Here is a 26,997-nt window from a genome sequence, read left to right on the forward strand (position 1 = left end):
TTGCCTTATTACAGAGTATTTGCCTCAATATTTTTTTAGATCCAGAATTCAAACAATTCGAACAAGAGAAATTTACCATTATAGTTCATCAGTACATGCATTTAATCTCACACCTTTAATAAAGTTATTTTTAAATTTGTAGGCAGTGTTAAATGTGTATTTTAAATTCTGAATTTGTTTTGTTAAAGCATGAAACTGTTCATGTAGATATTTGCTAGATGTTCTCTACATCTAAAATCACCAAAAGCAATGTATAGTAATGACACATATCAGAAGATCATATCCCAGAATATTTACTGTCTACCCCCAATTTGCTGTTTTATGCTCTGATTTAGAAGCTGCCTGGATAGGAACAGAAGTCTCAATTATATTGTCGAGACAGGAAACAAACATTGCTCCCATTTAATAACTGTCTATCTGCTTTGATTGGTTGCAGTTAATATTAATAACATAACCTTTAAAAATGGTAGGGAAAAGCCAATACTTTATATTCATTCCTGATATTAAGGTTCAACAGCAAGTTTAATGAGTAGCCATTATAAAATCATATTGCTAAATAGTACCTTAACTCACAATTCTGCTTATATAATTGCATCTGGATTGTAGCTAACAATTACTATTGATATATCAAAGTTACATCTTGAGTAGTGCAATGCTAGAAAGGTATCTCATGGTTACATTATTAACCATTATAGGGGCTTAGGCAGCAAAATAGATTAAATGAACAAGGCTTTTTCTTCAGGAGCCCGAGATTCAAGTTTTGCTTACAACTGGAAACAATCCAGTAATCTCAAAACTAGATGACATGTCCACACCACAAAACCACCATATAATTGGCAGACTGTTCAGGACTGGAACAGCAGTGGGGACTGCAGGTCAAGACTTAGGCTCATTGGCAGAGCTAACAAGGAGGGCATGTATGGTACCTATCCACGCTATATTGTGTCTGGCTCTAAACAATGCTGTCTGTCTTCACTAGCAAAAAGTGTCATCATATTCATCCAACTATCAATGAACAAACAAAAATAATTAATTACATTTATAAGTGACATTTTAAAGACCAAACATATACGACATTATAATCTTTATGAAAATAGATCAATTTCAATATTGCTTGCCTTGTGTTGTGTGATTTTTTTTAAAGGGCAAGTGTTCTCCTGGACAGCTGCCAATACCCTACTGTAAAATATCCTTAAAGCAAGACAAACTCTTCTGTACTAAATCTTTTTAATCTTTTCTTTTCCTCCTCGGAGAAAAGGTCATTTTCTTCATGGAGTGGACTGGAGGCAAAGTCATAGTCTCTAGAATGACCCTTTACAAAAGTAAACAAGGGATATTTCTCCTTAGATGAAGATTTCAGCATCTATAATGCAAGATAACATACCGGATAAACTGTTAATTGAAAATGAAGGGGTACAGTCCCGGGGTGTATTGATCTAATTACAGTCGCACATAATTTGCAACATGCATATTTGTTTTTATTTTCATTTGTCACATTAGAATAAAAACACTGCACAGACTCTCAATAGCCCACTTCTTCTGGTAAATAAATATGTTTCTAACTCAGCCACCTCATGAAACAATAGCCACACTTGGAGTTTCAGGCCCCAATCTTGCAACTTGTTCCACACAGGCGAACTGAACCACTACACATATGCAGAACTCCATTAGCTTCCACTCATGTGTAATGAGTTGCAGAACAGTCTTCATATCCTCTGTCATCTCTTGAATTGCAAGCAGGATTTGTGGGCAGGTTAGCACCTTCTGGAATTTCTGGAAGCATTTTTATGGCAGAAACAGAGAACCTATAGCCATCAATATTTTTATTAAGTTTAAACATATACATTTAAGGGAAATAAGCCAGCTCAAGAGCAGATAAATCTGACAGTGGACTAAAAATGCTAACAGACAGCTTTTAATTACATGCCAGAAACCTCCCTGGGTATGTCCACACTGCACACTAAGCTTGGGTTCTGATTCAGGTTTGAGCTCAAGCCCCTCGTCAGTTCCCACACAAATCAGTCTGACTCAGGTCAGCAAACTCCCAGGTCCTAAGGCCCTGCCAGTAGGGTGCGTCAGAGTCCAAATTCCTCAGACTCAGGTCCAAGCTCTGTCATTCTGCAGAGTAGATGCAGCTCAAGCTGCAGACTGGAGTCAGAAGGTCTGCGCAATGCAGTATGGATGCACTAGCATGGCTGAGAGACCAGGGTCCAGCAATTGTAAACCCAGGTTTATGATGCCGTGTGGACACTCAATCATGGGCTTGGAAATACCGAGTCCACAAGCCCATGTCCCACAGACCTGGATTTACAATACAGTGTAGACATACCACCTGTCTCCTCAGAGACTAGGAAGCTGAGCCTCTATCAAGGAAGCTATTCATGCTAACGGTGATCAGTCACAGGTACAAATAAAAAGTTTTAATAGTAAGTGTTACTGGCCCATATACAAAAGGGCTTAAATGTCCTTTCCATTGTTTATTTAAGGGATTCAACACCCACTGAAGTTTAAAAAAATTGCTGATCACCTTTGACAGTAAATCTCAATACACAGCTATAGTATATGCAAAGCTACATTAGTCTACAGATATAACCTGCATTGAAGTGATCAAACTATGAACTCCAAAAATAATTTGTTTTAATGAGAAACAATCTGAAGCACTAAAAAACTTAAATAGATATTTAAGCAGTATGAGCTATTTAAAACAAAAAAAAGGCACTGGAAAATTATGCTCCAAGTAAAATCAGATTCTGCAATTTTTACTGTGCTCTGCAATTTTCCACTTTATTCTAGACTATTTAAATTCATTCTATTATTGTACTGTGAAACCTGGGGAGTAGGGCAAGGAGAAAGTGAGAGACATGCAGACAACTGAGATGAGCAGAAGGCAATGAAAAGGGAAAAAGAAAAGAATGAGTACTGGGGAAGAAAGAAAAAAGTTTAGACAAGAAGAAAGACTGTAGATCTCAGGGGACTGGGTAATTTTATATAGAGCCTTTCATCACTAGGTCATTAGATGAAGCCAGACCTAGGTCAGTAGCAACTGACAGTCACATGGCAGCTGTTTGGTGGCTTGTGAAATGGGTTAGTACACATAGTCCAACTCCTAAATGACATGTGTCTGCAACACAAAAGCCATCACCACAGTTTCAGAGAAGCCAAAGAAGTATCGAGACTGAACCACTGTCTCACCCTTAAAGGTGGTCCCTCTATGTCAGGACTGAGATACATGAATGAGGCAGCATGGGAGATGACAGAAGATTTCATTCTTTAGAGCCCCTATTCTGACACCTCTTCGAGTACTAAATACTAAGGGAAATTATAAAAGATTAGAGAGAAAGAGAAAGTCAACTAGAAAAGGCAGCAGAAAGCTGATCATGAAACAATTGCAGTATGGAACTTGATTAAAATGAGCAATTATTTCCAAATTGCATATCACTCAGGGACTACCGCTACCTTCCAAGTCAATGGGCAAATTCTGGATGTGGGTTTTCTTAATCAGTATTCTAGCTTTCAAAAAAGTTAATGCAAAAGTGTGTATGTACATAACATTTGTTATAGAAGATACTTCCACCCAGACGTTCACGTGAACAGGAGACAATTATCAGAAGAGATCTCATTAATTTGACATGCTGAGTCCCATTAACCGACTGCAATGTTTCTAAAGCATTTATTTCTATTGTATCTGCTCAATGGATACAGATAACAGAGAGGACACACACTTCCAAATGAATAAATCCCTGTGGTTCTCAAACATGTATATTTTTTTTTACAACCTCCCTTTTTTGGTTTCACATACAAATTTGATCACTGTTGCATTTTTACCAAAGAAACACCCATTCTAAAAAAACATGAACAAAGTAACTGAATAGTGTTCAAAGAGCTGTTTGTTTTTCAATTTAGTTGGCTTACAAAACACACACACTCGCGCACACAGGGAAAGCTTTATCCTGAACCAGAAGTATCATTGCTTGAGTGAACTATGAGATGCTGCAAAAGCATGACAAAAACAGCTCTGCAGCCTGAGAACCACTGCTCTCTCTCTCTGACCAAAACAGGAATTTAGCTACATTTCAAAATTTTTGTAAAAATTTGAAGTACACGGTCAGTAATTAACTTTCAAAGATTAACAACTTTATTTTTTGTGATTTCAAGAGTATATCTACACTGCGTTTTAAAACCAGTAGTAGCAAGTCTCAGAGTCTGGGTCTACAGAACCCTATTACGTCACTTGCCACAGAAGCAAGAATCGGAAATCCTTCATTAACCTAACCTGGGTGTCCCCACTCGGAAGTACACTGTGCTACCATTCAAGGCATTAAGTTACTCTTAAAGTGATAATAAATGAACAGAAAAGTAGTAGTCAGAGGCAGAGCAGGAAAAATGAACAGACTGATGGGGCAGACTGGAGAATGACAATAGGGTTGTTCTTCACACAATATTCATATGAAAACTTTACTCTTTTTTTGGAAAATACATAATCTATTTTGGGGTATACTTACATTGATGTCATCATATTAATATTAAAGAGCCCCAATCCAAAATGCTAGTAAAATAGTTTTAAGACTAAAATCAGCTCCTTTGACATTAAACTAGATGCTGTTTCAGAGCATCCAACAAATGGATGGGGAGAGAAATTCACCTGGCCTGAGATTTAAGAGGAAGACAATGGAAAAAAAAAATAATAAGAGAAGGTTCTTACATATCTCAATTTCTCATTCATTATTCTGTCATGTTCTTAAATCTCCTCTCAAACACAGCAGGGCAGATAAACTAAATGTAATGAAACTTTGCTTTATAAACTTTCATTCCATGTCTTTATTGCTTGGAGTGCCTGTCCTCTAAATCTACTTTCTAGTCCTCCATGTCTGAATCATACAAAAGAAAAAACTTCAGCATTAACCAAAAATCTACTGACCACAATATGCGGTTACTAAGTTTAAAATCTGGATATTACTTATTGGTTCATACCTTATCTAATAAAAATATTTATCACTTACATAGAAAGTTATATTTTCTAATGTTGTACAAGCCTTAATTCCTTGCACAGACGTGAAAACCATTATGGCACATGTAATAATATTGTGATGCATCTTTTGTTATTGCTGAATCCTTTTATAGGCAATTTTTGATAATAAAACATTTGGTTGTTTGGTACCATAGCTAACACAACACACATTAGCACTATATCACATTATTGGCATTCATACACTGCAATAGTCTAGAAGAAAACATCTGTCAATTAAATTCAGACCTACCTAAATAAACCTATTCCTATGTTCTTAAAGTGGAATGGACATGATTAGGCAGGTTTACTGGATGATACCTGCTTTGCTGATTTAAAACAATGCTTTCAAGTCATAAAAACACTGCTTTATCTTTAAATGTAATCAAAAAAGCACTTATACTAACAATAATGCACAGTTTTGCTTTGCTCAAATATTTCCATTTCTTAAAAATTTCATCTCCAAGGGATGGATTGCATTTTAAAAATTCCTCTTCAGGTAGAAGACAATCCAATGACTGTAAAAGGTGCTGTCTGCAAAAATATTTTCATTTCAATAGTGCCACCTAGTGGAATAATCTTATACTGAGTCTAGAAACCAGTGTAGTATCTGTTATGTTTCAGTCTGTCTCTTATATTCATCATCTCATCTCTTAACACACAATTACGGTAGTTATTCTCCTTTTTGACTTTACATGTTCATATTATGGGATGTAAAAATATTCTAGAATTCTTGTATGTTTGTGCTTCATCAATAACCCCTATTTCTAGAATAGGATGGGTTCTATTTAGTATATTTAAGACTGTATTTTCTATCCTTAATATATATAGTACATACTATAGTGAGTATCAGACAGATATTAATTTCATAATTTCAACACTTACCTTAGTTATTTCTTCAGAAATTCTTTCAAAGTCTTGCATGTTTCTACAATAAAATCCTATTGTACAGCTAGGATCCATGTTTTTGAATGACATCTTTTTGGGGGAAGGACAGTGAAATGACTGAAATTATGGAGATAAAAACATTTTAAAAGATATTTTAAAGACATGAGGAAGGCACAGATATCAATGCACTTGTCTTTCTATTAATGGTTTTAACATATAATTCACCATGCCACATATGCTCCAAAACCCGTACAAGTTTTTAAAGTTATTTCTGTTCCCCAAAACATTCAAGTTATTGCATCCCTGGACATTCATAAGACCACATAGTACTGTTTATATTCTATTTACCAAACTTCCACACTAGGCCACATTAATGCCAGTCCAAAAAAGGATGTGAAATCTGTCAAAAGTTGGAGGCTCTAGAAAGCATTTTATGAATATTCCCAAGGTAGAGAAGGTGAATGCTCCTCTGCAAAGTGCATTTGTAGCAGTATTTGAACTCTTACAATTATTGCTTTACCACCACCTCCCATTTCCCCCACACCTCCCTAAAAGAAAAATGATGGAATATATTTTCATTAGCAAGAGAAATGGGTAAAAAAAAAGGGTGAGCACTACAATATACCACAAGCACAAAAAACCACTTCATATTTTACACACATAAGGATTTTTATTTTAAATGCAAAATTTGTTCTTCTGATCGATGACACATTGACAGCCTTTGAAATGGAAACTACGAGCAATAGCTGTGCAAACTTCCCCCCCACTACTTCACCCAGATCTAGAAAGAATACATATAGGGTAGTTCACTTCAGTCTCCATGCCCATTTAATTACTACAGAGCGTGAACATGGGTAACAGTTGTTGGTTTTGTGTTTATTGGAGCTGGACAAAAGTCATTAACTCATTTCACATGTCACAGTATAGCCACCTGATGGTTAAACCATTTGGTCACTACTGATCTAGGCTGCAGTCAGTGATCTAAAGGGGTAAGGCTCTGTATCCTACTACTACCCAGAGATATCCATACCCCAGACCCTCCATTAAATCACTAATAATCCTCTTATAATAGCTTAGTATTTAAATCTAATAAATCTTAACGCTCCACATTTCATGTTCTACTGAGACTGGACTAGTATTTTATTCTCGGAGTTCTTCCCAAGTGACCGATACGAAAGGAAGTAATATGAAATACATATGTAGCTGTGCATCAGGCACAAACTCAGTTAGCTTATCCATGTGTCAAAATAACAATTGTTAAGTTCTAACCTGACTCTACAGAAATAGCAACAAAGCAAGTTAATATCCAACACTCTATTGGTGTAGAATCCCTCTTCCTAACACCTCCCTACTTTTCAATTTTGAGCTGGGTAAAAAGCAGATTGGCAAGAGTACAGATTGCTACATAAAATTTTAAGGTGTTTCTCATTGTGGTAGTTGTACACTATTGGCATGTACTGCTCTTTACTACTGACTGGTCCAATTACAAATAGAACAGTTTACATTTTACATTAAATTTTGTTACAAAATCAATAAAGACTAGCAAGTTATATTTCTGCAAGACTGTTACACCTATTTATTGTGTTTTCCCTAATACTGCCCAAATATTATATTCAGTTCACAGTTAATCAAAGTAAGATATTGGGAGTCTGCTTTAAGAAAAGCATTCTAACAGTAACATTAAAGGTGGTATTGGAACATCTTAAGACAAGTTTTGTAGTATGTTCAGGAGAAGTCTTATTAATGCTGTGAAAGTCACTACCACAGAGAGATGTGGATAGGCATATTTTTTTTCATTCATCCAACAAATGGATTCTAGAAGCCAATACAGAGTGGATTGATTTCCAACTTATTCTGGACAATTTGTCAATTTTGAAAATATTTCCTACAGAGAAAGCTAACAAGCTATTATCCACCCTAAGGCCTGGTCCACACTAACCCCCAACTTCGGACTAAGGTACGCAAATTCAGCTACGTTAATAACGTAGCTGAATTCGAAGTACCTTAGTCCGAACTTACCGCGGGTCCAGACGCGGCAGGCAGGCTCCCCCGTCGATACCGCGTACTCCTCTCGCCGAGCTGGAGTACCGGCGTCGATGGCGAGCACTTCCGGGATCGATCCCAGAATATCGATTGCCTGCCGCCGAACCAGGAAGTAAGTGTAGACGTACCCTTAGAGAGCAATGTCTGTTTACATTCTGACACTTCTGGACAACTCATACATTACTATTCAATGCACTGAGCATGACCTTCCGATACATGATCCTGTATCCAGAAAAGCAATATGACGTGATCAAGCCAAGCTGGCAGCTTCTGCATCTTCAAAATACATTTAAAGTATATTATTATTTGGAAGTTCATATTAATGACACCCAGCAGCATACTCTGGTGCATAAATCACTGGACTAGGAGCCCACAGATGTAGGTTCTATTCCTGGCTCACTGAGGTGCTCTATGACCTTGGATAAGTCACTTCACCTCTCTTTGCTTCTGTTTCCCCTCCCATCTCTTATCTAGTTAGACTGTAGGAGCTTCAGGGTAGGGACTGTATTTTATTATGCACTTGCACAGTGCTTAGCAGGATGGGACACTGATACTAGTTAGGGTCTACAGGCACTATCCTAATACAAATAAAGTTAGCTCATTTACCAACTTCCATCTGAGGACCTCAGAAGGGTATTATAAGTTTTAGAAGAAAGTTTTAGGTATAGCACATTTTTTTTGCTTGAGACTATAAAAAGGACCTAAATCTCTTTTAAAATTCAGAACTACTAGTTTTCTAGGGGGAACTTTATAATCTCAGACTACATGACACCTTAATTAAAGCATCTTGTTAAAATTAAACATTAAAATTAGTTTTCATTATTGCTTTAACCCTGTGCTAGGTTTTAAAATTATATTTACTAGTGTTTATATAAGCTTAAAAGTGTCTAAACAGTTCTGCTAAACACACTATTTGATAATATTTTGATTAAGATATTATGATTGACTTCAGCATGTTACCTCTTTGAGGCTGGTATGTTAACTGCACTTTACTCACAATAGTATTGACAAGGAAATTGAAATAATTCCTGCTCTTCTCTCTGTTTTTAAACCAATTGTTATACAGCAGCAACAGCTTTGGGGCCACAATAAAGTTGTATACTTCATTACAAACCATTTGACTTATGTTTTAAATTTAACTAAATGTCATCAGTTTAAGAATGTGCTGAATTCCCCAATTGGCAGGTTAAAGGATGCACTCACAACACGTACGCTTAAAAGGGTATTTCTTCCCCCACCTCCAACCCTGTGCAAGTATCTGCAGCAAAACTTTAAGTGTCACCATAGTATTCATTATGCCGGTGACATCACAGCCACAGAACCCTGCTGGTACCAACTAATATGGGGGCAAGTAAATGTCTCTCCCTCCCCAAATATGGTGTGATTTTGTGAAATTGTGTTTTAGGTTTTGTAATGTTTAATTGGAAAAACCCCAGTGCTAAAAACTAGACTCTGGAGACCAGCTGTATGCTCTAGTGGCCTGATCCTGCAAGGTGCTGTGAACCCTTGGTGAGCAATGAAGTTAACAAGCGCAGGCCCCAGATGGGTTCCATAGCTGATAGAGTGTCATTCAGAGGAAGCCGGAGGTTCATGAAAGGGCTGGACATCACAGGATCCAGAAGGACGTTTTAAACTGCTGTACTGAATACCTCTTTTAACATGAGTATTGGGGACATATTGGCTTGTCTACGGACTGCTTGTAAATGCAGTTCTTTAGTACCTTTCCCTGAATTTACTCCTTTTTTTTTTTATGTGAGTTGGAGGAGAAGGGGAGAAAATACTCATGTAAAAGTCTGATTTTTCAAGACCTAGACAGAGCCTGACAAGATGCATTAACTATAACCAGAAGGAGACAGCATGCCATAGCTAAAAAAAGAAACGGTAACTACACTTTCAGACTTGACAAGTCCTTGAAAGCTACTGATCCATGGAGCTAACTTGATTAAAAATAATAATAAAACAATCTGTTGAGATGAACAGCATAGAAGACATCAGTAAAAGCAATACAACAATGGAAAATCCTATCTAAGAAGCTAAATGAATGACCTATAAAGTAATTACGAGTAGACAACTGTACTGAAATGGTAATCACCAAGTCTTCCTAGACAACACACCGAAAATTCCTGGTCAAAGAAGCAGAGGGTAAATTTGTGTAGTCTATAGTTCAAAACAAAGGTGAACCCTACTACACTGTAACATACATTTCTGACACCAATTCATTATTATTATTTTAAGAGAACCCATGTGTAATGTTTCAGGTCTCTGGTACTGCCTAGCTGTCTATAATGTAAAATTACTTAGTGGCATGATCATTTATTTGTGGAGGGTTTCTGGTATATAACAAGATACAGACAAAGATAAATGAACTAATAAGTACATAATAAATTAAAATCCACTATCAAGTATTTAACCTTTGGTCATTTTTGTTGATTATAAGTCTATAAAGAAGGGCAAAATTTTGACAAATAACATGTAACTAAAACTGTAAAAATACAGATAGCTAGAACAGCTCTAAATAATTAGTGTTTGATTCATATGGAAAAAAAAAACAGTACCAGCTCTTTATCCACACTACCTCAAGAGGGAAATCCTTTATGCTGACATCTACAAAAGATTGGCAGTAATGAGGATCCATGTAAATCAAACTGTCATCTACAAGGACAAAACAGAAGACAAGTAATTCAAAAAACACCTTATTATTACACTGCTTACAATCCAATTTCTATGCAGAACAGCTGAAAAAAAAACCCAGCAAGTAACTGCTGATATTCATTGACTGAAGCATCGGTTTTTGCAGGACAGATTAACTTTTGCATAATCAAATATGCTTGTATAAGCAGAATTTTTATAAAGTGATGAGACTGTCATTTAATTTTTGGTGATAAAATTACTTTTACAAACACACAATTATATTCTAGAGTTTGCATATGAAAAATGCATTGTGCTACTTCATCCTGACAGGAAGAACATATTGCTTGTCATTTGAGCATCAACTAGCACTACTTAAACTGGTAAAAAGTAAATATGTAAATAAGAACTGCCAGACAGTAGCAGCAAAGGCTTCTAAAGTTTGGTGAAACGGATAAATTATGCCTTGTTTATGCAACAAAGGAAATTAAATGTACATTTTACAGAATCCAATTACTATGCAGGGCAAATGACAAATGACTGGACTTTGGCAGATCTGATGAATTAATAAGGTACTCATTTTGCTATTTTAATCATTCTGCTTCCCACTGATCCTATATTAACTTTCTAGCTTTTAAAAGGAAAACACTAAAGAGACATCTCTTATTAAAACACTAACCTTGAAATCCTGCAAAGTAATATGACTGCTTAGGTTTCCCACCAATAACACCGACACAGTATTCAAGACTCAAAATTCCCTGCCAACAAAATATTAAATAATTCAGATTTAAAGGCTAACAGAAGAAGGTGATGAATTAAAGTAACTTGGTGTAACTTTATTCATTTAATTTTTCCCTGACCATCACATTTAGAGTGAGGTCAGTGTGAATGACCTATGGAAGTGCCCAGGGTTGCCAACTTTTGCAGCTCTATTGCAAGTCTCATGATTTGGTGTTCTTCTGAAAGCCCCAGTTCCTGGAGTCATGCAATTATACTACAATACTCAATTTTAAAATAGGTATCTAGCTCTTGTGGCTGTGGAGAAAAATCTAGGAAATGTAAACCTTTAGCACTCAAAGATCAAAAGACAAATAAGGCTCATATTTTAAAAAAAAAAAACAACAGTCATGATTTTTCAGTAAATATCATGATTTTCTGGGTCATTTTTTGAATGCTTGTGGTTGGCATAACTGACCACGTGCTGGCAGACATTCAAGAAGGGATGACCTCAGTTGTTCTGAGGTGTTCACAGTTTAAAGATGGGCAGGACAGTTTAGAAAAGAATAAATGTAACATAACAAAAGTTGGAGTCACTGTAGGTTGCCTGGCATGAAGTTTTACATATTTGATAGTTTTATGTTCAGTGGCCCTTCACTGAGCCCCTCCATCCTGTTCATAGGTAAAAGCCCCACACCACAGGAAGTCTGCAGCTGCTTCCAAGAGCAGTTACCCTAACAGACAAGAGGAGGTAAGTAAGGTGCACTAGTGCTGCCTCTTGATTTCCAAACCCTCTCTGATCTAATCTGTGGCTATTTCGAAGAGAAACACCCCATGTTTACCTGAAAAGGGTAAACAGCAGCAGGTTGGGCAGAAGTACATGTGTCATTCCTCATGCAGGAACCTATAGCGCAATAGAGGGAGAAACATTTCCCCCCAGAATAGCAGACACCAGGGAATAGAAGAGAGTCTGGTAAGGACTCTGATGTCAACATGGGCCAATATGAGGAATTAGTCTCTCCTCCACCCCCAAAAAACTACCATTTGAGCTAAAATGGCAGTGGCACTTATGCCCCAATTTCTAGGGCTATAGCCACTAAAGGTAAGACCATTACAAATCATCAATTACATTGTGAAGATTCTCTTTCTCAACAAGAAGTTTGGCCGTAAAAGACAATATTAACAAACAACAAAATTTCTACTTTTGCAGATCTATCACATTACTAACCCAAGATATTAACAACATGGAAACCAACTTCTGAGTGGTTTAAATAGGTAAGGAGGAAATACCACTTATTTCAAATATTAAAAAGGGGTAATAAACATTACAACACATGCTTATGCATATAAGATAAAGAGGAGAAAACAGTTAAAGTCCGTGTCCACTCAACCTATTCCAGTGCAGCAACATTGAAACAGGAGCTACTTAGGTAAAGCAAAGGTCTGATTTCCCTATGGTAATCAGGTACTTTTCTTGTATAAAGGTATTATAAATCAATCAACAACTATCATCAACAAATTGCCAAATCATTTGTAAACACTTATTTACTTAATTCAGTTCTGAAGTTTGTGTTTTCATTTACCTAAATCTACACCAAAGATACTAAGTCACTTTCAATGAATTACAAAGACAGGATGATTGCATGCATGCAATTGAAGCCCCTTTTATCCTAGCCCCAGTGAGATATCTGCAAATGACAGCACGTTTTCCAGTAAAACAATGGTCAACACCAACACAGAAGCCCACATTAAAGAAGAGTGACCACACAAGATCAGAAACCCTTATGAAAATAGAGACAAAAGTGGTGCTTGTGTTAGCCTACAAATAAAAGCATTAGGATTCCACATTCAGAGATTTCAAAGCTCTTTTGCAGAAGTATTGTAATGGGAATAGGGTTTTTGGATCAGGTCTACAACCATGGATATGTTTTACTGTGCCAGATCTAACTAGCAAAGAGCAAACCAACTGTCTAGACACACAAGGAAAGGAATCAAGACAGAACAGCTACTTCATACTTTAAATAAAAGTCTTCACAGTTCTGTCCTCCTTGGCTATAAAAGTTTTTCATAGTTCTCTCTGAAACTTTGTAATAAAATGGAATAGATAGTCAAGAGAAAGGAAAAATAGGTACGGTAACAAAAGTGCCCATCTCAGATTTTCTTAATGCTACTGAGCAGCTCCTTAAACTGTCCAATCATACAAATTTAGATGGGACTCAAAAGGATGATTCTGTGTGATTAACAATAGAATAGTAAAGACAAAGGAACAGAGTTAAGCAAGTTCTTCCCTTCAACCAGCAGAACTACCAACATGTGCTCAAGGGGAATGAGAATTATGGTCCAGTTTCTTAGAGACCATTTTTAAGTGTTCAGTTAAAAAAGCTGAGTTTTTGTTGATGAGAAGTTAGACAAAAAAAACCCTACACTAAACTGTTTCCTGGCTCTGTCCTGCAATTTGATACACTGGTGGGTTTTTCATTCTTAATCGTCACTCTCTTCTTCCACATACAGAGTCATCCGAACCTCCAGCTAATGAAATAATGGCCACAAAAACTGCCAGTTGGGTCAAATGATTATAACCCTTCAATCTGAAAAAAAAGGTAGAAGGAATAAGCTGTGAAAGTTCAGCTGGTAGTCTTCAATATTCGCTATTTAAGGATAAAAAAACCAAACAAGAAAATAAGCAGCTTGGTTTATATTTTTTAAGTGTTGGCTAATATGAAAGTTCATTTAAGACGCCACAAATATAAATACCATAAATATACTAAATTACTATTTTTAATTCGAGTCACTGCATTAGTGTCTTTTCAGGAAACTACTTTAGGAATGGAATATTTTTCACTGTTTTACCATAGGTCAGGGGTCGGCAACCTGCGGCTCTTTAATCTGACCCTGCAATAGCGCTCTGTAACGCAAGGTTTTTTTGTCCGGCGCAGCAGGGCTCAGGCAGGCTGCCTGCATGCCGTGGCCCCACGCTGATCCCGGAAGCGGCTGACTGATGGCACGTCCCTGTGCACCCCTAGGAGGGGAGAGGGAGGAGGAGAGGCAACTCCGCGCGCTGCTCACGCCCCCAGCACCATCCTCACAGCTGCAGGGGCGGTGCTTGTGGGAGCGGGCAGCACACAAAGACACGCTGCCCCCCTTCCCCCAAGGGGCGCAGAGACTTGCCAGCAGCCAGACGCATCCGGGAACAGCGTGGGGCCAGGGCAGACAAGCAGCCTGTCTGAGCCCTGCTGCGCCGCTGGCCGGGGGTCACCTGTAGTAAGCGCCTCCCAGCCAGAGCCTGCACCCCGCATCCCCTCCTGCACCCTAACCCCCTGCTCCAGGTCAGAACCCCATCTTGCACCCAAACTCCCTCCCAGACCCTGTACCCCTTCCTGCACCCCAACTCCCTGCCCCAGCCCAGAGCCCCCTCCTGCAAACTCCCTCCCAGAGCCCTCATCCTCTTCTGCACCCCAACACTTTGCGTGTGATGCAGCTCTTGAAATATTTTGGTCAAAGACAAAAATAAAAAATGGCTTTTCTTCTTTGAAAGGTTGACAACCCCTGCCATAGGACATCATGTGTTCTGCAATTATGTGAGATCTTGTAATATTGACATTTAAAATCTGTAAAGTCAAACTTTACAACTTACAACTGTAAAATCATCACCACGCATTTAATGGCTAGAAGATTACCACCATGAAAAATCTTTTCATATCTAGTACTACTGTTTGAAACAGACAATGAACTCTTATTTCATACCTTTACAAACTCCAAGTAGTCCATGTTGGTTCTCTCTCCACCAAGTCTTACAGGAACTAATATAATTACAGCTTTCATATCTGCTTTTTCAGAGCCCATAGAAGAGCACTGTCTATCAACAACATCCGAACTGTAAACTGAAAATAAGAATGAATATACTTGAGCATCAAGGTACACATGTAATTTTTTTGAAGTAAAAATATCCTGAATACCTTTTACAAAATGTTATGTGCCTACAAAATTACATTTAAGCACGATAAATCAAAACTGTACATTTCTGAAAAAATTACACTCTCCACATTAAATTATCTTCCGGAAAAAACCTGTATTAATAGAAACTAATCACGTTTTCCTCACCTCGAGTGGCATTTTGTAGAAAGATACGTTACACTGTTGAGTTCAACAGTTTGGATACGTGGCATGTAGGATGTAGGAATTGAGAAGAGCAGAGAAACATTTCTTCTATTTGTTTTAAAATTAATGGATAGTTTAAAATTTGGTCCTAGAACTAACTTTCGTATTTAAAAAAAAACAAAAAAGCCCCCAAAGCTTGTGACCAATAGAAACATTTACACATTTAAAAAAAAGAAAAGCTTTTTTAAAACATTAATGTTCAAACAATATAGTATTAGATCCTGAGTTAAACAAAAATAAAATACCATTGTTTTAGTTCCTCCGCTCAGAGAAGTGCATAAAGACAAAAAACTACTTCCAATATTTAAATTAAGACTACATTAGATTTTTAAAATTCTCTCACTTTTAATACTCCAAGGCAGGAGTCGGCAACCTTCGGCACGCGGCCCATCAGGGTAATCTGCTGCCGGGCCACGAAACATTTTGTTTATGTTGACCGTCCGCAGGCACGGCCCCCCACAGCTACCAGTGGCTGCGGTTCGCCGTTCCTGGACATTGGGAGCTGCGGGAAGCGGCAAGGGCCACAGGGACGTGCTGGCCGCCGCTTCCTGCAGCTCCCATTGTCCGGGAAGGGCGAACCGCGGCCACTGGGAGCTGCGGGGGGCCGTGACTGTGGACAGTCAACGTAAGTAAAATGTCTCGCGGTCCACCAGCGGATTACCCTGATGGGCCGCGTGCCGAAGGTTGCCGACCCCTGCCCATAGGTGTTAATTGTAACATGGTAAAGAAATTTGTTTACAATATACAATTAAATTGAGTGTGTCCCTTTAAAACTAGCTTGATCATAGAAAGGAATGATATTCCTGTATTATCTCCCAAGATCAGGTACAGTACACCTCTACCCCGATATAACGCTGTCCTCGGGAGCCAAAAAATCTTACCGCGTTATAGGTGAAACCGTGTTATATCGAACTTGCTTTCATCTGCCAGAGCGTGCAGCCCCCCCCCCCCCCGGAGCGCTGCTTTACCGCGTTATAGGTGAAACCGTGTTATATCGGGTCGCGTTATATCGGGGTAGAGGTGTATATCATAAAAAGTAATAATTTTGGCAACTGAACACAGCTATAGAAGTAATATATTATGCTTTCATTTGAAAGCCTGGATTGTCATAGTCATTAGTGTAAAGTTTTATTACATCTTTAGTTTGTCTTGTCACCCTCCATTTCTGCACATCCACCAGAACCCTAATCTACCCTGCCTGTAATAACAACCAAGTATTTAAAAGCATTTGTGTTCGTGAGATGTCTGATACATCGTGTTAGAGTAGAAAATAGGTAACCATAGTGTTTGGTTTATTGGACTGCTCACATCTTTGAATGTAAACTGATTAGATTTATTACTACTAGAAACTGGTGCATAAACTTTCCCATGGACACATTCCTGCAAGAAATGGGACCTTCTCATTGCAAAGAGAATGCAGCTTAATATTTAAGAAAATGCATAATAAATTAAATTACTGACCGTTTGTTTTTGTTTTTAAGAAAAATCTCTATCACTTTCTGCACTTCACCAAAAGGAAAAAGGAAGACAGAGAAGGGAAATGTAAACCAATTTATTTATTTTAAAGGGTAGGCCTAGCAGAATAACCAACAGACTGCCTAGAATCAAATAAAAAGTCATCGGAGTGAAATTATACATGCCAGGCAGATTATATGGAAAAAAGCATCCACAAGCTATTTTAAGTGCCATTATCCTAATCAGATGTCAAACAAGCAATTTACCGACCTTTCCATTTATTATGTTTGATTCATCAAGACAAAAGCCAAAGATGTAGTGCAGGAATCAGTATCCGCTCTGAGCTCATGATTCCAATTTTTAGGATTTCTAAACATATTTATAGCATTTAGTTTTTTCTTTTGAAATCGTAATATTGTTGAGCACTAATTGAAAAGCATAAGTGAAGCGCTTATAAAGTTGACTAAAACCTACAATAGCCACATCACTTACCTGTACAGTCCTGAGCAACATAGATAGTTATCCCTTGTAACTCAGGGTCTCTTGCTTCTTCAACAGCTTTTCTAAGTGCAAATAAAAGATTTGATAGAGTATTTCATTTCAAGAAATTAACAGTAAACTGAATTTAGATTCTTGATTTTTAGAGATAATATTAACTTGAATTTAAAAGAAACAGATTTCAAAATATTCCAGTTTCTGATAGATCACCTTTTAAACAAGGATCCCTTACATAAAAATAAGTTGAAGTTTATTTATTTTATTGTTTTTCTTTTTCAGCCACCCCTGTAGAATATTTATAAAAGCCTTTCCAGCAAAGCAGAAACTGAGAGGCTATTAAGAAGAAACAGTAAAAGTGACAATACACAGAATGCGATTAAATGCACAAAATTAACTAAACACAACCACCACCACCCCACATACGTTTGGTTATAGTAATCTTTTGTCTTATTTGTAACTATAGAAAATACTAAATTTGCCAACAGAAATGGGATTTTCAAGTTGATAGGGTTCCTTTAACTAACCTTCAAAGTAGTATCGGCTCAGTATGAACTGTTTTTCAGCTCACACAACTAACCTAAGAAGACAAGCTAAAGATATATAGAATTAGCTTCAGACATCTATTAGAACAAAAACTAACATTTGAACAGTTCCAAGGTTTCACTGAAACTTTAAAAAAGATAATTGAAATACTAAACTAGCCTCAGAAGACTAAGAGTAATGAACCTAAAGACTAAAAAGAAAATATATGTCGATAGTCTGAATCATGATCATCAGTAAAGGACAAAATTTGTAAAGAAATTAAACTGTTGAAAATAAAAGATTAGCCTTTGACTTCTGATACGTGATTGCATTAAATGGTCACTATCCCTTTATTTCACAATATATTCTGAAGAAACATTTAATACAGACATTCTCAAGTTATGGGAGAGTTATACATTCTCAGTACGGGAGAAGGGGAGTTCTAGGAAAGGAAAGCTTTGCAATGTTTGAATAATGGTAGGAATTATGTTGAAGGGAATGCATGATTTGATCATGTGGATCCTGAAGCCAAATATACTTTTGCAAATTAGAAAATGGATTAGTAGAAAATATTTGTTTTGAAATTTCACAAAAAAGTCAATTTCAGATATCGACCACATGAAGAAAATATTACAAATACAGGCAAATACATAAATAACCTTCACCTGTCATAGCACAAACACTGTAGTATTTCAATGTAGGCTCATTCAAGGAGAGTATACTTGTATATGAAATTATTCCAGCATCTACATAAATGTAGAAAAATTACATCTGAACTTTGACCTCTCATGCTTAGGTGATTTATTAATGATTCCGTTTATGGCTAAACTGGGACTCACCTAGAGAACATAAGACTATAAAAAACAAAATCAGTAGTATCCAAAGAAAAGGCACATAAAGGCACAGAGTACAGAGAAATTGGACCCTTTTTTTTTTTTTTTTTACTCATACTGAATGTCAAAGATCCTTTACTTTTACTGTAATATAATTATAATATTAATAGTCCCATACATTTACAGTTTCACAAGAATTTGATGTGTGCAAAGAAATGCTGAAAACATCAATTTTAGCTCTGACATTTCATTACACTATCAGTACATTACAGCCCCCAGGTTACAGTATAAAAAAAAATCTATAATATTATGCATGTTCCAAGGTTGAAAGAGTGGTTAGTTTTTAGAACATTTCATTAAAGGCAGCCCTATTTAAAGATCAGGTATGGAGAGACCTTGGGTCTCTTGTTGCTCAGACTGGAGGAAAATAGGAATGTTTCAGAAATAAATGACAAGATTGGACAGAGGTTCATACTTCAGTTCCTGAATCTGCTATTTCCCTTCCTATCTCTAAAAAAAAAAAAAAACCCCTCTTCTAAATTGCTAAATCAATAATTAATGGTTAGGTGTCCAATTAACCTGAAGAAATCTCAAGACACTTCTAAATGTTTCTTCCGTAACACTTAAGGCATTGTAATAATGAAGGATAATTTAAAGATATTTTTACCTTAAAATGTGTGCTACTACAGCAGGCCCATACCAGTCTCCAGCTGTTTTCCCAGACTTCTTTCCGTATTCTATTAGCTGATGCAAGCCAAAAGATGCCGGTGGAGAATCTCCAAACCAAGAGATTATTTTTCTATGATAAACTTCATCTCTCATTTCACTGTCATCACAGTCTCTCTTTAGTGCTTCCTTATGATCGTTTGACAGGACCTTGGGTTCTCTCTCCCCCGTAAGTGATGCTTCAAATGATGCAGTCAGCTTTTTTACTGTGTGGCTTGTCCATGATTCAGAGTCTGAATTTTCAATGTTCAGTGCACCCGGCCAGGTCCAGGCTGCAACAGAGTATTTTTTAAAGATATGTTTTACACTTCTTAACAGTAAGTTTTTTGTATAATTACCAAAAAAAGTGCCAATTTTTAATAAGACCAATAATCTATGTTTTACAGACATGCAAATGCTGCTGATAAGAATATAGGCAAAAAAAAGTCAACTCAGTATAATATGGTTGTGCTATTTTTATTTGTGTGGGAGAAAGGAGGAAGAAAGGAAGACACTAGGCACATTACATTTCTTTCTTAGCCATTAATGCTAGCAGGATTTTCCAGGAGAGGATATAGTGGACTCTGCAGACTTAGCCAGTAAGGGTATAATTACAAGATACAGATTAGGGGAATTTACATATCAACACAATAAATTAACTATTTAATACATGTAAAAAGGTTCAACTGATAGTTATCCAAGGCAAAGCCTTTGATGACTGATGCTTTTTCTTTCTTGTTTGTTGATTCCTAAGACAAGTTTATGGAGAAGAATTCTCATAATTTTGTTTGTCAAACAAAGTAAATTGTAACGTCTGTCTATACTAGAGAACAGAACTGTTTCAAGGTTAGCTATTATAGCAAAGCATCTCCTGTCCATGTTTCTGGTACTGCTTTTTCTGTAACAATTCGCCTTACATGCAATGTCTACATTACTAGCCTAGTTGACGTAAACTGGTTCAGCATGTCAATACAACACTAATGATTCACTAATGCTTCTCTTACTAGTGTATTGTGGGTCCCTCCCATAGGTCCCAACAAGTCCCTGCAGCAGGGGTTTGTGAAGAAACCTTCAAACGTCTATGAGTCTGAGTGACAGATGATATCCACATACTGTATGACTCTGCTGAACTTTTCAAGGAATTAATCCCCGCTGCAGATCTATGTGCCTTTCACTTAAAAACAATTGTGTTCTAGCCTTCAGAGTTATGAAAACAAACCTGAAAATGTATAAGTGTGAACACCAATACAGTGCTGTATCCCTAAATTTGCAGAAAGCCTGACACAGCTCTAAAAAGGTATGAGCCCAATGAAATGAATGGAGTAGAATTCTCATACCTAAAGAGGACTATTTAAAATGTCACTTAAATTATTTCACTGATGATCATTTTAATATAAACCTGCACTTAGTGTTCTCAGCTCATAATCTCAAACTGCTTGCTATGTCTGCCCAGCTGCTAAACTGACATTAGCCAGATGCTATAACCTCCTCCAGCTTCTCCCAATAACTACTATGATGCAGGTATGCATCTTCAATACAAAATTCTACTGCACATCAAAACTTAAGTTATGGGGATGATGTAGAACCGATGTGAATGAAATTGTTTTTAGTTATTCACTGTATCATTGTAACTTCTGTTCACCATTTCATTACACTTGCCATTTTGCCTACATTGTAACTTTCATTACACTTGCCATTTTGCCTACATTGTAATATTGTAACTTCTGTGCAATATTGTAACTCAAAACCCATTTTAAAATGCTAACTCATTTTGTAGAAGGCTTGTGCTGCAGCCTCCATTTTTTTTTGCAAGCCATACTGTAATTTTATTAGTCTAGTTGAGATGTGTGAATGAGGTATGCATGGGTGATAGAATCAACCTCCAGCACCAGCCCGTCCTGATGAGATAAAGTTCAAATACCAATGGCTGAAGAACTAGACAACAGCCCTAACTCAAGCAAGAAGCATCCACCCTAAAAAGAAACAACAGAAGGAAGATCAAAGCCAGGTCCCAGGCTGACAGTCGCGCCTGCAATTGACGGGTGATCAAGCACCAAACCCAGAGGCGGCGTGACACAGCAAGACCTAGGAACTTTGAATCCAAACTAAACTCCTATAAAAAAGGAAGGGTGAGATGAGAGACTTTGGGTAACGTTCTGCTATCAACATCAAGGAGCATCGGTGCACGCCCGACAGAGACCCGGCTCCTCCTCGTGCTCAGCTTTCCTGGCCAGTTAGCTGCCAGGAGCTCCGATCCCAAGCTGCGAACTCAAACTACAATCAGGACCGGTAACTATCCAGCAGCTGCAGAACATTTTGGTGTGTGTGTGTGAGTGTATGTGTATAAGCATTAAGGTATTTGCTAATAGTTACAGATTAATAATAAATGTGGCATCTTTGTCTTGACCCCTAAAACGATCCTGTGTAAGTTTGTGGGACAACAATGATGTACACTGAATTTAGTATCTAAATAAAAAAACAGTACCAATTGTATTATTCATATTAATAAAAATCTCATCTTCAGTTTAATCTGAAATTGCTACACAGAACTTCCATCAGAGTGCCACAGAATCCAGCAGTCCTGAGGCAGAATTTAGCTTCAGCTTTCCACAAAGTACAAAGGCTATTGATTAACAGAAATACCCTGTGCAAGTGATACAAATGGAAATGATAATGCTGACATCAGAATGTTGCCACCTGACTTTAAGATTTGTAAGTAGTGTCTTTTCACTATTTTATGGTGGTAGGTGTAAAGTGAACATTTCACGGATCATTTGTAAATTGTACATAAAATACAGTAAGATTGCACAATTATTTTTTAAACTCAAGTTTTATTTAGCTTTAAAATGCATCACATCTTCAAGAACTAAAGTTACCGGAATGTGTACTGTGTAATGTGTACTGTGTCTGAATATAATGTCCTCTATTGCACTTTGTCCAATGCAAATACCAAATAGATTGTGGGCAGAGGAAAATTGAGGAAGCCATTGAAGGGACTATAAATGGTGGTACAGGTGTGTATCAGGTCTGGGTTGTCACTGTTAGCTCAGAAAGCAGGTCTGTGGATGTACAGCTCTTTGGGAGGTGACAAATAGGAGGGGCATTCTGGAGCTGGAAAGCATCATGAGGAGAATAACTGTTAAAAGGGCAGTTGCTGGAATAAGGCTGTTAGTAGAGGCAGTCAACTTGGCTGATCCTCCTCCTTGCTTGTAGATGCTTTTACAGTCCTCCAGTCTCTTCTTTACAGTAAAGAGCCAAGAGGCCTGTAAAAACTACTGGAAATGAGAAGACACAAGACCCTGTGAGCTGCCAGCTCTGTGGCGCTAACAAGTGTACCATGGATCACAGTTTGACAACATCTGCTTTAATATGTATAGGAGAAACAGATTTCAGTCATAGGAAGTGACTTACTAAACTCTGGCCTCATATTAAGCCTTTCAGAGGAAGATTCCGAAATCAAGGAAGATGCAAATGTAAATGTAACAGAACAATGAAATGGACTTAGCTGTTCCTGAACCTTGACATCTCAAGCTGCCATGTTTGTGTACATACCACAAAATTAAATGTAAAACCTTCCAAAACATAAAAATTAAAAATAGAAACGTACTGACAACATCATTCTGCGGTATTTGGAGCATTTCATGTAGCTGTGGCATTGCACAATTTTAGCTATTAGTGGCATTTAAGTGGAGTTTTTTTTGTTAAAAGAAAATACTATTAAAAAATCTCTAGAAAAGGAGCCACAACCAATGAAAGATTTCATATGAAGATGTAAATACAACACATTTCAGTTACCCCAATTTCACCAAAAGCTTTTCTAAAGAAGATTTACTATCCTTTGAGGGCAGGGTGATGACAGAAGACTTTCATGTAGACCAGACATGTCTCCTTTCCCTATACAGATGGGCTACCACAGAAATGTGGGAGCTTGGTAGCTCCAAAGTAGTGCAGCACATGACTCACAAGTGAGGATACATGGATAGTACAAGAATTATTTTTAAGTGCAGTTTTTAAGAAATACACCTTAGATTAAGACTAGTCAAGATCCTTTTGTTTTGGTAATGTTAAACTGGGCCGCTCCTACAGCCTCACCTGCATATTCATGTTTAGTGTTCTATCCAGATTGTGCAGGGTTTTAAAAAAGTTTAAATAAAAGATTTAGGTGCAACAAAGGTTGTATTTATGGGGAAACTGGGGTAGGATCAGGGGATAAGCCATCTCCAAACACAATAATTTCATATGTTTGGATGTTGGGGCAAATGGAACAAAATAATATTTTATGAGCAGATGAAGTGCTTACAACAAAAAGAATGCTAGATACGTCAACTCCACAGATCAATCTCTACTAGACCACTAAAGAATAGTCAAAATTGCATTTTCTGGTGTGCTGGTTTGAGGGCTTTATAAGAACCATGCAAGATTTTGGTTCTTGACTTACATAATATTTGCAAAATATTACTGAGCTGGACCTTCAGAATGCTGTGTTTTGTATGTTAGTTATCAATACAGCACTCATAGACCACCAAATGGCTGAGTAAACAAAACAACACACTCCCTTGCAACAAACCAGCGTTTGGGACTGACCGGGTTGAAAGGTCTTTGACAATGGGGGCAGCCAACCCAGCACAGGAATTGATCAACAGGGAACGGATACATGTATTATAGAAGGAAAGGAAGGAAAGAGGATGAAATACTGAGAAGGTGGCTGGCTTGCAGACCTAGTGGTACTGAAACAAACTACCATGCAGGAAACAGCTGTGTATTTCCAGTCTATCGCCTCTTGGGTTTGAAAAGACTGGGGAGAGCACGAGAGGTAATATGCTCAACCCCAGAAAGCAATCCATTTTTCCCAAAGGAGACTGCGGCTGTAAGACAGTATATCTTGAAAGAACAAGGTTAAGATAAGAAAACACAAAGGGAAGCAGAAAAATAAAGGTTTCCAAGCCCCACCAGGGGGGAAAAAAACAGTGAATCGTGCAGAAAATAGATTAGAAACTTCTGTTAACCCTCTTTCATACAAGAATTAAAGAAAATTGAAAGATGACAAATTTAAATCTGATGAAGGAAATACTTTCTGCACACAGCCCACAATTAGGCAGTGGAACTCATTACCACAAGATATCACTGAGGTCAAGAACCTCTAAAAAGGATTGAACATTTACATGGATAACAAGAAGATGCAGTTACTGAAGTAAAGGTGCGTGTTTTGTTTTATTTTTTAGTTAGGAGTTTTGAAATGGACATAAACTCTTATACTTCAGCCGTAAGCTAACCTCTGAATAATAAGGGTTAGGAAGAAGTTTTGTCCACAACGAAAATTAACTTCTACAGGGTTTCCTGCAGCTTCCTTTGAAGCAGCTAATATTCACCATCATCAGAGACTGGTTTCTGGACTAGACAGACCATTAGTCTAATTCAGTAAAGCAATTCCTATATTCTTAAAAAGCAGTCCAGAATCAAAAGCAAGCAAGCACTTTAGCTAGCTAAGTTTAGTGGATGCATATGCGGCGGCTGACACGTTCCTCATCATTAACAAAGGGCCACCTGCATCCTGATGCTTGGTTCTACCTCCTGACAAAACCAAAAATGATCTCTCTTCATGCTTACCTCTACCAAGAAAATGAAGCACAAGCCCTTGAGCCAGCAGCATCTGGCCAGTTCTCAGTGTACAACTCCAACCGCAGTCTGTTGTGAAAGCAGATTCTTTTATCTGAGGAAAATCCTCTCTGTAAGTCAACCATATTCTAGAAATAAAATCTTTACGAAACTCTTCTACGTTTCCAGAAATGACTTTGTCGACTATATCCAAGCAGGATCCATCTGGAGAGAGTTCACTGGGTTCTGCAAGACAAACATAACACAACTTACAGCTTTGAAATTAACTGACACAGGACTTTTGTTAATATAATTAAAATAAAATTATACTATTAAAAAATAGGAATTTCCTAGGACACTCCAGTATCTCCTCAGCAACAACTAGGGAAAGCTGAGGAGAAACATAAAAGGTATGGAGCAGCTGAAACAAAGAATGATTCAGGCAGCAGCTGTCAATCGAAACGGCCATTTTAAGGCTGCAGCTGCTTGGTCCTGCTAAATATAAATGGCCAAACCAAGAAAGGCATGCTGGGAAAACGGTTCCCATAAGAGGGCAAATTTGCACAGGGAAGAGTTAACAGAGACTAGGAAATCATCAAGGAAGGTGTTACTTTGATGTTGGTATTACCATTTCATTCTCCTGAACAAGGCTGAGTTTATGCAGTACCTTTGATTAAGCCTCAGTACCCACTTCACAGATGAGTAAACTCAAGCAGAGGTTATAAAATTTATGCACACAAAGGATGAAGTCTGATTTGACAATGGCTAGGTTCTCTGGCCTATGTGCGAACAGTAGGACGGGGCAGGTATTAAGACTGGTTTTGGAAACTTAACTGAGAATATTCTAACTTTTCCATATTTAAATTGTGAACTTTAATTCTCTATTAATAAAGATTTTGGTAGATGATTACAAAGACGTCACAGAGCAGTGCCAAAATGGTATCAGAAATAATTAAATCCTTTACACTTACCATCAGACTTGAAATGGTAACATTTTCCCAGCAAGAAGACAGCAGAATTTCTGCTAAAGTAAGTTTTTGTTTTCAATACCCAACCTAAAAGAGATACAAAGCAAACAAAAGTTTGTGGCTGAAATATTTCAAAACACTTCCAAAAGCATTTGATGATACAAAAAGTCACACAAGTTAGTAAAAACATGGAAACACCACATTGAATTGGAATTATTTTATAGATTGAATAATACAAACAGATTCTACTGTTTTAAGACACATTGAATGGATTTATAGTCAACAAGCTTAAAATAACTTAGCCCTTGTAAATACAATATCACCCACATAAGATGTTATGCAACCTGAAAATTGCATAGGTAAGCACTGAAGTCATGAAATACAAAAGTTAAGTTTGAACTTGTTAACTCTGCCTTTTTGCATGAACTCATTACTATACAGAGTATTTTAAAAAAAATCACAAAATTAAACAAGTTAAGCTTCCAACAGCAATACTAAAACAGCCACACTGCATATCCTGCAAGTTTTACTATCACAAGATTAAGATGCATATTTACGAAAAACAGGAATAAAAAAAATATATATGCGCAAAATGGGTGAGTTAATGTTGCTGTCAGAACTTCAACACTTACATATTTCATTGAGAAACACAATAGCGTAACGTTTAGCCACAAAGGGTAGATTAAGGTTGCATGTTTAATCTTAACTGTTGCACGTCCTGATTTGAATATTTAATATTAGCAAACATTGCACCAACTTTTTTTCTCCCCCATTTAGGCCCAAATCCTGCAGTCTTCTCTCAAAACTAACTCCCGCTGACGTAAGATGTGAATTTTCACCTCAGGCCTTGAGTGGAAATGGGAAGATTAAGATAAAGGCTGATTTGGGGTTGGGAGGATGAGGGTTAAAAAAGCTAACTAATTCCTCGTGACCAAGTTTTGAGATTTGCCTACTTCTGAACTGTTTTGAGAGATAAGAGACA

The 26,997-nt window shown here is 37.4% G+C and overlaps 1 protein-coding gene across 6 annotated transcripts in view; it reads right to left on the reverse strand.

Annotated features, from left to right (window-relative positions):
- Positions 1-400: 400 nt before the first annotated feature.
- The window catches only part of LOC112115925 (cysteine protease ATG4C), a 33,103-nt gene continuing 6,506 nt past the window's right edge, over positions 401-26,997 (reverse strand). For 2 of the 6 annotated variants that reach the window (XM_024213145.2, XM_024213144.2), the window contains exons 3-11: positions 26,019-26,102; positions 25,060-25,293; positions 19,415-19,745; positions 17,387-17,457; positions 15,026-15,162; positions 11,244-11,322; positions 10,512-10,588; positions 5,891-6,010; positions 401-1,363 (exon numbers count right to left, since the gene is read on the reverse strand). In XM_024213145.2, coding sequence (XP_024068913.1) covers positions 1,193-1,363; positions 5,891-6,010; positions 10,512-10,588; positions 11,244-11,322; positions 15,026-15,162; positions 17,387-17,457; positions 19,415-19,745; positions 25,060-25,293; positions 26,019-26,102 — 1,304 coding nt within the window. In that variant the 3' untranslated portion in view covers positions 401-1,192. The other 4 variants (XM_026655886.2, XM_026655883.1, XM_026655885.1 and 1 more) reach the window with 4 other exon arrangements.

This window comes from Terrapene carolina, unplaced genomic scaffold (genome assembly GCF_002925995.2).
Source record: "Terrapene carolina triunguis isolate 2854851 unplaced genomic scaffold, T_m_triunguis-2.0 Scaffold211, whole genome shotgun sequence".
NCBI classification, from domain to species: Eukaryota; Metazoa; Chordata; order Testudines; family Emydidae; genus Terrapene; species Terrapene triunguis.